General features: G+C 39.1%; 1 protein-coding gene and 1 non-coding gene across 4 annotated transcripts in view; one reads left to right on the forward strand and one right to left on the reverse strand.

Annotated features, from left to right (window-relative positions):
* The window catches only part of polg (polymerase (DNA directed), gamma), a 21,131-nt gene continuing 5,376 nt past the window's right edge, over positions 1-15,755 (forward strand). Inside the window, exons 1-9 of one of the 3 annotated variants that reach the window (XM_087796624.1) lie at positions 1-170; positions 1,500-1,566; positions 12,099-12,233; positions 12,690-13,255; positions 13,548-13,743; positions 13,805-13,972; positions 14,032-14,178; positions 15,285-15,364; positions 15,424-15,606. In XM_087796624.1, coding sequence (XP_087652750.1) covers positions 12,696-13,255; positions 13,548-13,743; positions 13,805-13,972; positions 14,032-14,178; positions 15,285-15,364; positions 15,424-15,606 — 1,334 coding nt within the window. In that variant the 5' untranslated portion in view covers positions 1-170; positions 1,500-1,566; positions 12,099-12,233; positions 12,690-12,695. Of the gene's footprint in view, positions 171-577; positions 1,567-12,098; positions 12,234-12,689; positions 13,256-13,547; positions 13,744-13,804; positions 13,973-14,031; positions 14,179-15,284; positions 15,365-15,423; positions 15,607-15,755 lie in introns of those variants that run through there. The other 2 variants (XM_087796625.1, XM_087796626.1) reach the window with 2 other exon arrangements.
* On the reverse strand, positions 11,893-11,965 carry trnar-ucg (transfer RNA arginine (anticodon UCG)). The gene has a single exon. It is a non-coding gene; the product is annotated as a tRNA-Arg (tRNA).

Below are 15,755 nucleotides of genomic sequence, written 5' to 3' on the forward strand. Positions count from 1 at the left end.
CATTAATTTAAACTCGTCTTTAAATCGAGAATAATCATTGAAAAAAAAAAAACTTCGTTTAATGTATGCTTTTTCTTGATATTTTGACCTTTGCATTGCCGTTAATCTTGCGCCCGGAACGACTTATATTGGACAAACACGATTGAAAAAAGGGCGGACTATAAACAAAGGTTGGTATGAATTTTTTGAATCTTTAAAGTTCCGAAACCTATTTATTTCTGTACACCTTCGAAACACATTCCATAGTGATGAATATTAAACAACAAAAATAACTGCGTGTTTCGAAACATTTATTACTTCAATAGCGTTAAAAGGAAATGACGTTTGTCACGTTCACAGTCATTCATACAAACATAACAAATAACGTAGAATTTTACATTTATTTCCAAGCACAATTTTCAAATAACCGCTGATAATATACATCTTTTCCAATTGTCTCTCTTTATACTTGTAACAACACTCCGGGGCATGTTGTTTTCTTCACGTTTCCTCGTCCATGTGTTCACAAAGAGGTGTCTGCTGACTTTTGTGTGACTCGAGTCCCGCTGGAACACAACCAGGTTCCTGTCCAGAGAGCCAGACCTGAAGACAAATGATGGGGCAGAACATTAGCATGAGAATCAGACTTTGGCCCCCCAAAAAAATCCTCCACTACCACAGAGACAGTGAAACAATTCCCCTATTTATCAATAGAAAACATTAAACTACTGTTTTTTTATGTTATTGTTTGTGTAAGGTTATAAATGTGCTGTAGTGGATTCTGAAGACGCACCTTCACGCCTGGTTGTGTGTATTGGACCGTAATTAATTTGGACATTTGTTGCTTTGATAAACAGACATTGTGGCCACTGTTTTAGAAAAACAAACTTCCTTTTTATGCGCTGTAAAAATAGGCCCCTGCGCACCACATGTTGTTCTCCTCTCCCATTTTCAGGCTGTATGCATGGAGGGATCTTAAGGCTTTTATCCCTGCGGGGAACCAGGCCCGACTCTTTCTCTGTCAATTTTCACCCACTCCCCAATTCAGACGAGCCTTTTCTCCCACCAATCCCACAATGAAGGATTTGTCCTCGTTCTCTTTGTCCACCTTTGATATCTTTTTTTTTTTTTTTTTTGACTGCTCGCTCTCCTCAGACTGCATGCAGCGTATGCAAATACACACTCTTTTATTCAGCAGACCCCTCCCCTGCATGAATACAACCATAAATGAGGCCACACTTGCACATATTTAAGAGGAAGCATGCACATATTACCGCTCTGACACCTGACATGTTGCGAACAAGAGCGTAACATCGAGAAACCTCTTAATGTTTGTTTCAAAAACGTGGATTTCAGTTCATGTTCCTGAAAATTCTCTCATGTGTCCATTGAAAATTACTATAAAGTGTGATGACGCCACAGGTTTTTCAATTTTAATATTAATTGACTTGTTAAGATGTTTCGCTTGAGGGTATTTCTAATTAAACTCATGTGATAATTAATCTCACTCTTTTGTGCAGGAAAAGCAGGATTTGGTATCGGAAGAAAAGGGCAGGAAATGAACACTCAGCTGGTGGATAAATAGATGTAAGTTGTACCTTTCATTTTAAATCAATTTTTAAGATTTAAAATGTAAACATTATTATTTATTTTTCCAAGCTGCACAGTAGCAATCCATTATTTAATATACATTCTATACTGAAATACTCTAAAACATCATGTTGTGATCATATTTCTCCCACATTTAAATCAGTTTTAATGATTGATAATTAACATTTCTCTTAAGTCTTTAAATTATTATATTTGTATCTAACACACTTAAATCTGTGCTTTTATTCTGACCATGCCACATTTTTAACAGCTGTTCACTGCTAGCTTTTTTTTCAGCTTTAAAGTTCAACAAGCAGCGCAAAATAAATAAAATTCCGTCTGCGTTCTAAATCTTTGCATGGCCAAGGTGCTAACTTTACACGGCTACGTTGCAAAGTTAACAAACGGTCAAAAGGGAACAAACACCAAGTGTCCTGCAGCTGCTCTTTTTAAGCAGCTTCCTTGAGTGTGTGTTTTAGTGTGTTTGAGGTTGACACACGCTGGACAGCTCAGACAGTTCGGCCTTTTTAGTGAGACATTACTGAGCCTACCGGACTCTTCCCCATAGCAACCCCAGCACAGGTCAAGGGTTATGTACTTCCCTACCCACACATCCTTATCCCCCCCGATCCCCCATACCGTTCTCCTCGCTGTGGTCAGAGACCGTCTGAAGCCGTGAACTTGAACCTGACTTCAGTTTTAGTGTTCTGAAGGAAATTGACGAGGTTCTAAACCTCTTTACTGCCTTAACTTTAATGTGTTTGATTCTTGCAGAGCTTGCAGTATAACTGGTGGATTGTGTCACAAGAACAAGTAGAGTTTGCATAAAAAATAGTAAAAAGTAAATGCATGTGTATTACCTTATTTTTAGTTTGCTAATCATACTATATTTCTATTTATTTTGACTAATCTGTTGCATTTAATGTAAATAAGATTTTATTCTGATGAATTCATATTAATTATGCTGTCGCTTCTGTCTAGTAAAACGAATAATAATCGTCCTTTTTATGCGTTCAAAATGAAGTGCAAAGGTTGCGACATTTAAGCGAAACGATGAAACTCCTTTAACTTCTCCAGCAACCTGCTGCATTAAAGGCTCAGTCCACTAAAGTCCGCCTCGCTGTCAGAGCAAACAGGACCACCACATGTAATCTGGGATGAAGTAACTTCTCCCCATCTTCCTTCCTAAGATACTTACAGGCTTTGGTGACAGATTAGTCTCGGTCAAAGTTGCATTAAAAGAAGCCCCCGATGAGCTTTGCTTGACCCACATGTGGACCTTACTCAAAACAATGGGTGGCCTGTGAGCCCAGTTTTCTACATCGCACCAGAGCCGCTGAAACATTAACAGTGAGAGGAGAGACCCGGCAGCTATATTGTAGGAACATTTCATGCTACTATGGTTACACGTGGGCTCAGACCTGTCACTTCATCCCGTCACAGTTTTATCCCTTCAGTTAATGACGGAATAAAGATTAATATTTGTCTTATTTATTGAAATCCTGATTTTTTTTTTTTTCCCGACGGAGTCGCTGACCTCTCGGTCCGGCCGGACTGATTGGGGGGAAAAGTCTTTGTTTTCAAGGGGAGATTAGATACGGACCCTTAAGCCGTTTTAATGTCTCCGTAAGACGACACACATGTGATAAGCTCTGCCTTCAATCTGTTTCACAAACATACAGATGCCACATTATGTCGCAGTTCATGTCAAAATAGGGATGTTCTCTTGTCTGAATTTGAGCTTTTCATATCAACTCGCTAGCTTAAAACCGACCACGTAAATCTGCTTGTTACACACACACACACACACACACACACACACACACACACACACACACACACACACACACACACACACACACACACACACACACACACACACACACACACACACACACACACACACACACACACACACACACACACACACACACACACACACACACACGCACACACACACGTGATGCTCATCTTCTCGCCTCACTGTAGCATACGCTAACACATGCTACCTCATCAGACATTCAAACATGGCTGCCCACTCCTCCTCCTCCTCCACGTGTGCATTCTGTCGCTTCTGTTTTCCCCCCTCATTTCTGGACCTTCTTGTCATCATTTCTTCATTTTTTCCCCCCCCCCCCCGATACCCGGATGTCTCTCAAGTCTCAGGGAGTCTGACAACAAGCTCCAATATCCACATGATTAATTTTTCACCTTCATATCTGCCAGCAGCAACGCGCCGTGTATCACAGATGAGCAAATGCAATTAGATAGTCGGAGTCTTTTACATGAATGAAGGATGAGAGGAAACTATTGACACGTATGTGGTGGGAATACGGGAGCGAAGATCATTAGTAATTTCTCGTCAATAATTATGGTGGCGGACGACTAAAAAAGACTTCTACGTTTTAAGTGAGTTAAAACGGTCAACTATGCCAGAGGATTATAAAAAAAAAGAAAAGAAACGTTCTCCTCACTTTATTTGTATCGAGCGTGTATGTGAGGTAGAGGTTGTAAAACTTACCTTCCGGTGAGCACCTGAACACACCACCAGAAGGTCTCCACCACTGCAGTGGAAGTCACATGGATGAAAAAGAAAAACAACCTGATTTTTGTAGTTTGAAATGTTAAATGATCAAGTTAGGAGTAGATAAACACCAATGTCCTGGCATGGTTTTTATTGTCCTGGTGTAATTATGAGTAATAGCTAGATGAAGGTAATTACAGATTCACTCTTTTTTTTATGTGTTGTGTGTTTCAGTTATTATGTGTGTAACGCTGTGGCGGTGTGTGTGTGTGTGAATGCATCCCTAATGCCACTGAAATCCTTCTCATTTACCCAGAAAACAACAGCATCTCCATGCTTTTCAGACACGCAGAGGAGGTCTGAATAGACTAATGAACAGTCAGGTGGCACTCCAGGGCCACGACAACAGCCGCCCCCCCCCACCCCCTTATCCCACAACACACACATATCAAACACGCATACACTGGCGCACACATTAAAACCCAGCGGCTCGTCCGACCCCGGTGATCGGCACGACAGTCTAATGTCTCAGGCATCTGCTCATGTCTAGTCTGGAGGGTCGTTCCCACCCTGCCCCCCAAGTCCAGGCCCTGCTGCAGCACCAGCTCCCACAATTGTGGGAAAGCTGGCTTTTTTTTTTTTGGGGGGGGTGTGTGCAGGAGGGGTGGACTAAACAGCTATTGAGGATGGAGAGGGGGGGGGGTGAATGAGTGAGAGAGCGTAGGGCTGAATGATAATGTGAAAACGCACGGTGCTGTTCATTAACACAGAGGAGCTGCAGCTGCATGTTGGCCCCGGACACACACTCTCACGTGTTCCTCTCTCTTCTGTGGCCCCCGTAGGTCCCACCGTGCATGTGTGCGCGGGGAGGGTCGCTTAATTGTTGCGTGAATCATCTGCGATATATTTGTCGCTTTTTTCCATATTTAATCACAGAATCGTACACGTGCACGTCCTGGCTTGTATAAATGGATGTGTGTGTGTGTGTCTTCGCCCTGTTACGCACTTTGACCTTGAGCTACATAAATGCCTCAAGATGTAAAAATGGAATGAAAATGTTGAGCAGCGTCGCCCCGCGCGACGAGACATTTTTCAAGAGTTTTGGACTCTGTTTGAAAGATAAATGTAAGACGTTGGGTTTGGATCGATCATGTCTGGCTGAGGCTGTACAACCAATTTATCTAAATGTTGATTTTTGTGTTGATGGTGTTGTGCATGTGACGATTGTGTTACGTTCATAAAGGTATTGCAGTAGAAGCATTGGTGATTGTAGTTTATTAAATCACTTGGGAAATAAATATACACTTTTATCCTTGTTTCTCATTAACTTATTCAAAAGTATTTTATTTTTTCTGCATTTTTCTGTTAGAATTAACTATTTGTGCAGCAATGGTTTTGCTGAATTTGATATGTAGCTTTTTACTTAGCATCTGCAATAACTGGAGCTTAATCTGCAAAAATAAAGATGTACTTTGTCGTTTTGGTTTTCCTTTTTTCATTTATTATTGCTTTAAAATCATTAACATGATCAGAAAAAAAAAATCCATTCTTTATGTTGTTTAAGTTAGTGTTCGGTTTGACCTGAATAGATAGTATAAATTATATTAGTTAGTATATTAAGTAACATTTCTAGATTATTAAATTGACATTGAAATACCTTGATTTTAAAATTTGTCATTGTTCTTTTGTGGTTAATAATATATATATATATATATTTCATATTTAAGACACTGATGTTAAGTTAAAGGTTATAAACTGAATTATGTTGTTTTTTTCAATCATATTTTTCATTTAAACTATTACTCATATGTTTATCTACGATTATCAATCTTATTAAATGATCTTCCTTGTGTGAAATAGACCGCTTTTAGGAACACAACGTTTGTAAAAAAAAAAGATTCCTGTTGCTCTCCTTAGATTCATTATTGCACAAGGGAAAAGATCCTCGCGGCGTTAAACATCATCAGGAAGAAGAAAATGGCTGTTGTGCATGAATTAGCGGTTGAGATTTGTCAGGTGGAAAAAGCGCGGGCTGCTTGGCGTTGGATCGGGGAGTAAAGAAGGACCATGACAAGAGATGGTGGCAGGTTTCCTTCAACCAGTGCCAACTCATTAATTTTGTTTGCTACCCCAGCCCCCAACCATCACCACCCGCTCCCTCCACCACCACCACCCCCACAGCATCACCCCTTAACTGCTAATTAGCAAGAAGCAGGAGATAGAAGAGAAAAGGGAGAGGCCATGTGTGACTGTGGAGGAAATGGGAATGTTTGCCTGTGTCCTTCCTGCGGCCCCTTCCCCCATCGCACACACCTCAACACTGGTACCCAACGCTATGATGCAACCCACCTTGTGTGCCAGCCCAGCCATTTTAGATGTTGCACGAGCATCCCTCCAAGATGGCTCCCGCGCCCAGGCTTTTCTCCCCCGGATCTGCCCGGGTTCTTTGTGTTCCGCCTCCTGGCACCGGGCATGACCACGCGACGGGGGGGCGAGGAGCGGAAGAGGGCGAGCGGGCGATAACGGACCTTCTTCGATTGCTCGTTTTCTTTTTTTTTTTTTTTCTCTTTTCTTTTAATGATGATTTCAGGAACCGCTTCGACACCGCCGGGGTTAATTGAAAATCTATAAGAAACACAGCCGGACGAGACAAGAGGAGAAATATAACGGTTAAATATAGGGAGGGATGGGAAATAATTGTCTTGCATGCTATCTTGAGCCGGCGAGGGTAATTAATCTCCTCATGGTGCCAAATTACAACGTTAACAGGCGCCGACTCAAGTGTAGAAATTCAACCAAAAAAACGTATAATAAATGTGGGTAAAATGTCTTGTTAAAAAAAAGTGGGGCTGAGATATATGATGTAAAGTGCAGTGTAGATATCAAGTGTAACTAATCGTGATAAGGAGCGTCACGACTTAATAATATCTTCGTTTTTAAAAAGGAAAATACAGGTTCAGTTCGACAAGGATGACCACGGTTCATGTAGATTGACTGGTATTATAGAATATATTATAATAATGACAAATATGAGGAGGTTCTTGGAGTGTATTTTATATTTGAGAAGATGATCCTGTGGCACAATCTTGGATCTTTAAAAAAGAACACACCGTCTCTGTGCATAGATCAGTTCACGCTTGTATCTCAGAGGAAAAAATATCAGCCTGGACGTTTTCCACACATGCAGGCTGTGGAGCAATTAGCCCGAGCTGACAGCGAGCTCTTGTGCCATCGCTAGTTAACTCTGTGAATGAATACTCATCCCTGCTGCTCTTCAGTTCAGCCCGAGCATCTGCATCGTCCTCAAGTACTAAGTTGAAAAGTTCAGCTCCCATTTCCAGGAAGCTACTGCTCTCCTCATTGAGGCCTGAAACAATGCGGCCCAAAGACTGGGGCTTTAAATACAGACGCCAAGTGGTTTTTTTTTTTTTAACCTCCTTCGTGTGTATGTGTGTGTGTGTGTGTGAGTGTGTGTGTGTGTGTGTGTGTAGGGTCCTTCAGCACCCCAGCTCTTTATTAGTGGGTCTGCGGACGTTAATGGTCCACAAAGCAGCTTTATTTCTTACGTAAACAAAGAATTATGTAATTAATGTGATGCTTTAATGACACTAGAGCAATGACTTCTTTATTATTCACGCGATGTACTGTACACGGAGTCTAAAGGGTTAAATTAAATAAAAAAAAGTGTCCCATTGGTTTAAGGCAGGACATTGGCCTTGCTTACAATATTGTTTTTATTAAATGTGTTGTATCTCAATTTCTCGACAATTCATTCTCAACTAATTGCGACGGCAAACCTGGTGTTTATCGGAATTGTTGAAACATTTGAACCAGAGATGGTAAATTAATGATGAAAGAAAAGTAAAAAAAACAGATATTTCTGTTAAAGAGCAGTATAATATCAGTAAATGTGATGTGCAAGAATACAAAGTCAATACGACACAAATATAATGATATTCATAATTGTGGCACATTTTAGAAATTTATGAAATTCCACTTTAAGAATACTCTAATTATTAAAAAAGTATTAAATACATTTTAGGGTAAAAATAAAGCACACAACAAAATAATGTATAATAATAATTTAAGAAAATACAATAAAATAAGTATTAAATTATTAAAAATAAATGAAATTGTTTGTTAAAAGGAGGAAAATAAACATGTTGAGGGGGGATTTCGAAAAATTAAAATGTATAAAACAAGCTTAATTAAATGGTGAAGTCATTGCCATTTAATTTATGCACTTCGTCCTAATTAATGGTGTTCAATTTATTTATATATTGCTTGTATAATTTTTTTTGTTCTACTGATCACATGAGTTTTGAAGAAAGTTTCAACCTATACTTTGTTTAAATGATTGTTTTCACTCTCTATTCAGATTTGTGTTTTTTTTTTAATGTGTGTACTCCATCTGATATTGTGCATGTTTAAAAAACACTTATATTTTGAATGTACACTTCAACTAAAAATCAGGTTTTTAAATAATGTGTGGAGCAAAAAAGCATTTTCTCACCTTTTCTTTTATGAAGATTGGAGTTCCAGCTTTGTTTGAAAAATACGCTGCTAAATGGAAGTCATTTCTACTTTCGGTTATCTAGCTTTATGACAGGGATTTAACACTCATACAGCTAGATAACCAAAGACAGAAACACACCACCGTTCTCACTCTTCTTTTCTCAGGCTGAAAGCCAGACGTGATGCTGGCGAACATCATCTGGAAGGATAAATTCACACTTCATTTTTCATCATTACAGCTGAATGTTTGAAGGACAGACATGTAGGGGAACAGAAGCCCAGCATGAAGCTCACACAGGAAGCGTTGTATGGAGATGAAAAGCTATTTAACTGAACAGACAGAAGAAGGAATCAATCATATGCTCACTCTTGGTGTAATTGGGCCTATGGTTTTACTATTACGCCGAATTGGAGACATTTAAAAAGAAATCTTAACATCAAACTAAATTAACATAGTAGTTATATTAATAATCACAATACTGCTTAAATCATTTAAAAAATAAATAACAAGAATTTCTCAATACAAAATGTATATTTTTGTCTAGAAATAACAAGGAAAATTCAACTTATGTTGCGTAAAAAACACACCTCACACGCATGTAATAGTTGAGTTACAAATATGGGACATTTATGAAACATTGTTACGTCACACAGGAGTGAAACTTTGAAATGTAAAAATCCCAAGTACGGCTTAAATGCGTCCGAAGAATTTAGATGTAATCCATGGTGTTAAAATCATATATTTTTTTCCACAAACACAAGTGTGACCTGAAAACACGACCATGACCGTGAGTGGTTGTAAATCACACCCGCGTAAAAACACGTTGAAATTACGTCAATATTTCCGAGATATTTCGAACAATTTTTTAACACATTTTTAAATTGATTTAAAATTTGAATTTGATGACGTGTTATAATTCTGAACATTAACTCGGAAGGAAACAAATATTGACGATGTGCGCATGTTCACTAATAATAATAATAATAATAATAATAATAATAAAATCTTACCCAGTTTTTTTTAGCCACGAATGCGCGGTCTCTCCGTGTCCTCCACTGTGGAAGTCCAGGTATGCTGGTCTTTGAGTCTTGGTTCTAGGTCTGGCCCAGCAGGAGGGTCCAGATCCATCCTCAGTCCCGCTGCTTCTGTCTCTCCTCCAGCCCGCGCGCCTCCTCTACTGTCTGTCAGCCCGCTGACGTCACCGCAGCAGCAGCGCGGACCCTCGACCAATCACAAAGCGAGCGTCCGCCAAAGATCCTCGAAATTAAGATGAGTCACGTCACTCTTTTTTTTTTTTTGTGCGACCTTAATGCGTGAAGACCGCGATTTACTATCACAAACTCGTGTCTCTCTGAAAATAAGGCGCGATTACTACATTTACAAATAAAATTAACTTTTTATTTAGATATTGAAAGTCCTCCTCAAATGAATACACAACCACGTAACACAACTAACACACACTTTACTAAGAAGTTATCAATTAACTGCATGTTTTTGGAATTTTTAAAGGAACTGTGTCCAGTGAACATGTGGAAAACATAAAAACACACATAGAATATATTCCTCAAGTTGGAGTCTAACTAGCAACCTGTAGTATTACTTCCAAATTAATTTAAAATACATCATTATTATTATTGAAAAGTAAAAATACGTTCAGTCCATGTTAAGTACTCTGATATTGGTGTTTTTTGATGTGTATAGCGAACCGTACTGTCTTTTATTTAGATTTTTGTTCCAAGTTCATAGTAAAACAAAGGGTTAGTTACACGAAGAAAAGACGTGAGGCTTCGCTTCAACACAAACGATCTTTGTGATGCGTGAGCGTCTCAGGGTCGCGGCCAACACCATTTTTTAACACATATTCTTCGTAAACTGTACGTTTTTATTTGACATTTTTTGTAAAAGTTAAACGTTAATCATTCGATCTATATTTAGACATGAGCGAGTGTTTTGACGCCTTCGACTTTTCAGCCGGTTCAATATCATCCATGAATTTAAAAATCCTCAAAACCGTTACTCTTGTGATTTAAGTAGTTTTTATTTTCAATTGTGTGTGTGTCTGTAATACTAGAAAACTTTAAGAGTGGAAAATGTATACAAAATGTTTCTGCCAAGTTTAAGTCGTTTGAAAGTGTGGAAACGTTTTATAACTTGAAGAAATGCGCCCAAAAATAACTCAAATAATATGAGACATAAATGCAACTTGATTTGCTTCAGAAATATCGACAACGTCTACAGTATATATATTTCTGTCATCGGTTGTTACAAAGTAAGGTCCAGTACTCTGCACCAAATCAACCTGTATTGTATATTCTCAACGAAGCTGAAGGTTAACCTACATAATGGAAATTTCCAATAGAATATTTTTGTGATAAATACAGTATTAGATTTGCTTCGCTCATTTAATGAAAAAACAAGACTTCCGAAGTTATTGCAGTTTATTTTGTTGAGCTACAATAAAGGATTCACATCGTATTTAATTAGTTCGTTTCAAGTCAAGTTAATGGTTACAAAAGTCTTATAATGAAGATAAAAAACAAAAGTTCTGTATTTCAGCAACGACTCAATAATTCTAGGATTCAATTAATATACACGTAGGAAATACCTGAGATACGTTGAAATAAACGTTTGGTGTCAATTATAGATTTAAGTATTAGCCAGAGAAATAAGAGCCTATTGTTCACATGTATAGTGACTGCTAGTATAAGTAGTTGACGTCTTGTTAGTTTAAGTAATCAGATCTTGTGTGTAGATTTCGATAATGGCTATACTTCTATTTCTTGAAAAGTTTTAAATTGAAATCAAATTCTATTTAAGTTTCATATAATAACAAAGTTATCTCAAAACGCATTTATCGTTTTAAGTTAAATTAAGTTAAACTATATTGGAGTAAAGAAAAACGGATCACAGCAACTCAAAAATGTGTGAATCTCAGCGGAAAACCTGCCTTTTAGAAGGAATGAAACGTCGAGTAAAACATTAAAAACAAGAGATAGAATTGTCTTATTTATTGCATAAGAAAGTGACGTTTTTTCTATGGATAGAAAAGGGAAGACTCTATACTGACGCTCAGTTCAACCAGCTCCGCTCATTAGGCCTCAACGCTTTTTTTAAACCTGTTAATTGGTGCCCCCTAGTGGTCATGTGATGAATGCCGCGGTCTGTAACTTTACAACTGGAAGATAAACATTTAAAAATGTTACACTTCGGTTTTCATGGGATATCCTTTTTTCAACGTTATATAAAAATCCCTTCCAAGTCTAGGGTTTCAACAAAAAAAAGTCGACCGTGACAGGACTCGAACCTGCAATCTTCTGATTCGAAGTCAGACGCCTTATCCATTAGGCCACACGGTCAGTCGGTCAGATGCTGGAGGACACATCCCGATTTAAACAATGGTTCGATACAACGGCTTGGTAGACGGAGGTACTGGGTTGATGTATTTATATCATCGCTTTTGTTATAAATACTTTCTTTCATCTCCTTCAGAGTTACAAGTCGAGTCTTCCCAACCACACGGTGTCGCTCTAGCCCATAGTGTGCAGCGAGACGACGGATTTAGTCATCGAGCTCTCTTGACATGTGAACTATACCTTCATAGAGATACGAGACACAAACGCAAAGGTAAAAAATAAATAAACTAAAACTATCGCTGATGTTCCTACATTGTAAGAGTTGTAGAAACGCATGGTTAGTTTTTTTATTTAGCTGAATAACAAACGCATGTGTTTGTAAGTAAACAAATCCAGCATGGTGTTTTTTTCTTGAACCAAGTCATTCAAACATATTGAAATTGCGTTTTTTATTAATAAAAAACAACATTATAACTCACACCTTTCAGTACGAAAGACTGTAACTTTATTCATTGTTATGTAGCGACTTCCTTTAAGAAACATCTTAAGAAATGTTTATTTGTGCAGGCTTTTCCTTGATTTTCTGGAACTCCTGTGTTGTTCTCTGTGTTATCTTGACCCTTTTAAGTATATGTTTTATTGAGTATTGTTTTAAATGTTTAAGCGCTTTGTGACCCTGGTCTGGAAAAGCGCTCTATAAATAGAAATACTTATTTTCTTGCTTCAGGAGGCGATGCTGCGATGCGTGTCTCGCCGTCCACTTCAGAGACTCTCGTCACGATGGACTCGTTGTTACTCAACCGACCTCGACGCTGCGTTGGGGAAGGACACCTCAGAGACACGCATGAACCCCCTCAACATCCAGATGCTTTCCAAGAGCCTTCATGAGCAGATCTTCCGGGGAGTGGAGCCGGTATACAAGCAGGAAGCCGTGGAAAGGAGCGTGAAGCACCTGCAGAAGCATCACCTCTGGGATAAAGACGCACCTCTGCTTGCGGACGTGGAGCTGAAGCTCTCCAAAATGTACGGCGATAACATCGACGAACACTTCCGCGTTCTGGCCCAGAAGCAGAGCCTTCCTTACCTGAAGGCTGCCACTGCGCTAAAGCTGGCGACTCTTCCAGATATGCCGCAGACATGGACATGGGAGGCTGGCTGGACGCGCTACGGTCCGAACGGGGAGAGCCAGAAAGTGGACTTTCCAGATGAGACGGCACTGGTGTTTGATGTTGAGGTGTGCATGTCGGAGGGGAGTTGTCCTACGCTGGCTGTTGCTGTGTCGCCCACCAACTGGTGAGAACAGAGGAGGAAATTAACAAATGAAAAGCCTCCCCCCGCTTCTCACCCTGAACAGCTTGGATAGGCTACCCGTGTGACCGAGATGAGGGAGTTAGCAGTAAAAAATGTAGTTTGTATTATTCTTGGATGGGCTACCCGTGTGACCGAGATGAGGGAGTTAGCAGTAAAAAATGTAGTTTGTATTATTGTACATTTTAACCAGATTAAAAAAGACACTGACCAGAACTCACTAGTACGGGCACTAGAGTGGCACTAACAAAAAGTTGGTAATGTTGTGTGTCTCTAGGTATTCCTGGTGCAGTAAACGTCTCATTGAAGAGCGATACTCGTGGTCGGACCAGCTGACACCCTCCGACCTCATCCCGCTCGAGACCCCGATAAACTCCGTCCGTCCTCCGGACGGTCAGTGGACAGAAAAGCTCGTTGTGGGTCATAACGTCAGTTTTGACCGGTCCTTCATCAAGGAGCAGTATTTCCTGAAGGTTGGTAGAATGTTTGTTTTTTTTCACTATATCACTATAGTATAATGCAATTTTGTCAAAGGGCTCAAAGATGCGCTTCATGGATACCATGAGTCTACACATGGCTATCTCGGGCCTCACCGGGTTTCAACGGACTCTGTGGATGGCCAATAAGTCGGGCAAGATGAGAGGCCTTCAGGCGGTTAAGCAGCACATGAAGAAAACCGGGCAGAATAAAGACAGGCCAAGGGTGGGTCGGTCAACTGTCTTTCTAGAGCAACACACCCTGACCTTTGTGTAAACCTACAGATTGGCATTTGGGACTGGTTGAATATCAGCAGCACCAACAACTTGGTTGATGTCCACGCACTGTATGTGGGAGGTCCGCCGCTGGAGAAGGAAGCGAGGGAAACCTTTGTCAAAGGCAGCATGACAGATGTCCGGAACAACTTCCAGGTAAAAGTTTTGAGCTGAACTGACTTGACTAAATTTAGCCCAGGATCCAAATGTCATCTCATTGCATGCGTTTATGTGGCTCTCGTTAAGTTTATGGTTCAGCCGTCAATAAAAAAAAAAGCTCCTTACAGCCGAAAGACAATTTTTCCTTGATATTTTAGTTCTAAATAATCTCTTCAAGTTCTTTCTTTAACCACTTATTTTTTATTTTTCATTCTTTATTTACAACGACTGAAAGTCAATTCTTTTAAAAATAGTATTTTTCTCTTTACTTTTTGCTTGGAAGTTATTTTAAAGATACTGAACCATATACAAATATTTTTGAAATAGTATATATAAAATAATAAACAAATAGCAATAAAATAGCTTTGTCTACAATCCCATACTCTTCTTCCTTGTAATGTAAAGGACACCCTGATCATATTATGACTCCTTTCTTTCTATATTTTTCTTTGGCTTGACGGGCGCTCGCATTTATCAGATATAACCTGGTGGCGGTTATATCTGATAACTGTGCCAGAAATACTGCTGAAAAAATTAAACATTTGTCCAAAAAAAGCCAAATAACACAACTTGTAACCAAAGTGGTCAGTATTATTTTTTTTGGATAAATTGTGTGCAAAATGAAACGTATCCATCTTATGGAAGTATTTAGATCAATTTTAAGTTTCAAAAGTTGAAACTTTAAAAATAATTAAATGCTGAAAAATAAAAAATATTCATAGTCATTATTTTCAATTAATTGTATATTGAAAGGTAGAAACAGTTGAATTTGATATTTTGTATATTGAAATGCTGAATCTAGTTTTATAATTACATTTTAAATATTTTCAAAATGAATGCATTTTTTTTGTTTGATATTCTAATTCGAGACATTAGAAAATACAATTTCTAAAATTCGATATTAGCTTTTTAAAATTAGTATAAAAATGTTGGTATAATGGTGCGACCATGATTGACTAAAAGTTGTCGAATAGCACATCGGTACTTTTGTCTGTTGGAACTATTATTCTATTCACTATTCTAATAGCACTGACATACTTCCGTACCTTCGTCCCATTTTAAAACTTGGGTTGACTTCACTTCCTCCGTGCCTCTTCCTGCAGGCGTTAATGCAGTACTGCGCTCTGGACGTCCTGGCCACACATGAAGTCTTTACAGAGCAGCTTCCTCTCTTCATGGAAAGGTCAGAAATCAACTTCTTCATTGTGGATCTGTGTCATCACCTCTCAACATCCGATTCAGGTGTCCTCACCCGGTGACGCTGGCGGGAATGCTTGAGATGGGCGTTAGCTACCTACCTGTCAATCAAAACTGGGACCGCTACCTGGAAGACTCTCAGGACATTTATGAGGAGCTGCAGAGGGAGTTAAAGAAGTCTCTGATGACGCTTGCGGACGAAACATGTCAGCTTCTGCACGATGACCGGTAGGGCTGTAGTTAAACTTATCTCACGCTACGATTTGATACGATAAATTCAGCTCACGATACGGTTCGGTAGGATATATTTTGATACATTTTCATAATTTCGGGTACGATTTTAAGTGACATCTTGTGATTGTGTCACTCTCTTCAGG

The sequence above is a fragment of the Callionymus lyra genome, chromosome 8 (assembly GCF_982586985.1).
Source record: "Callionymus lyra chromosome 8, fCalLyr1.hap1.1, whole genome shotgun sequence".
Classification (NCBI taxonomy): Eukaryota; Metazoa; Chordata; class Actinopteri; order Syngnathiformes; family Callionymidae; genus Callionymus; species Callionymus lyra.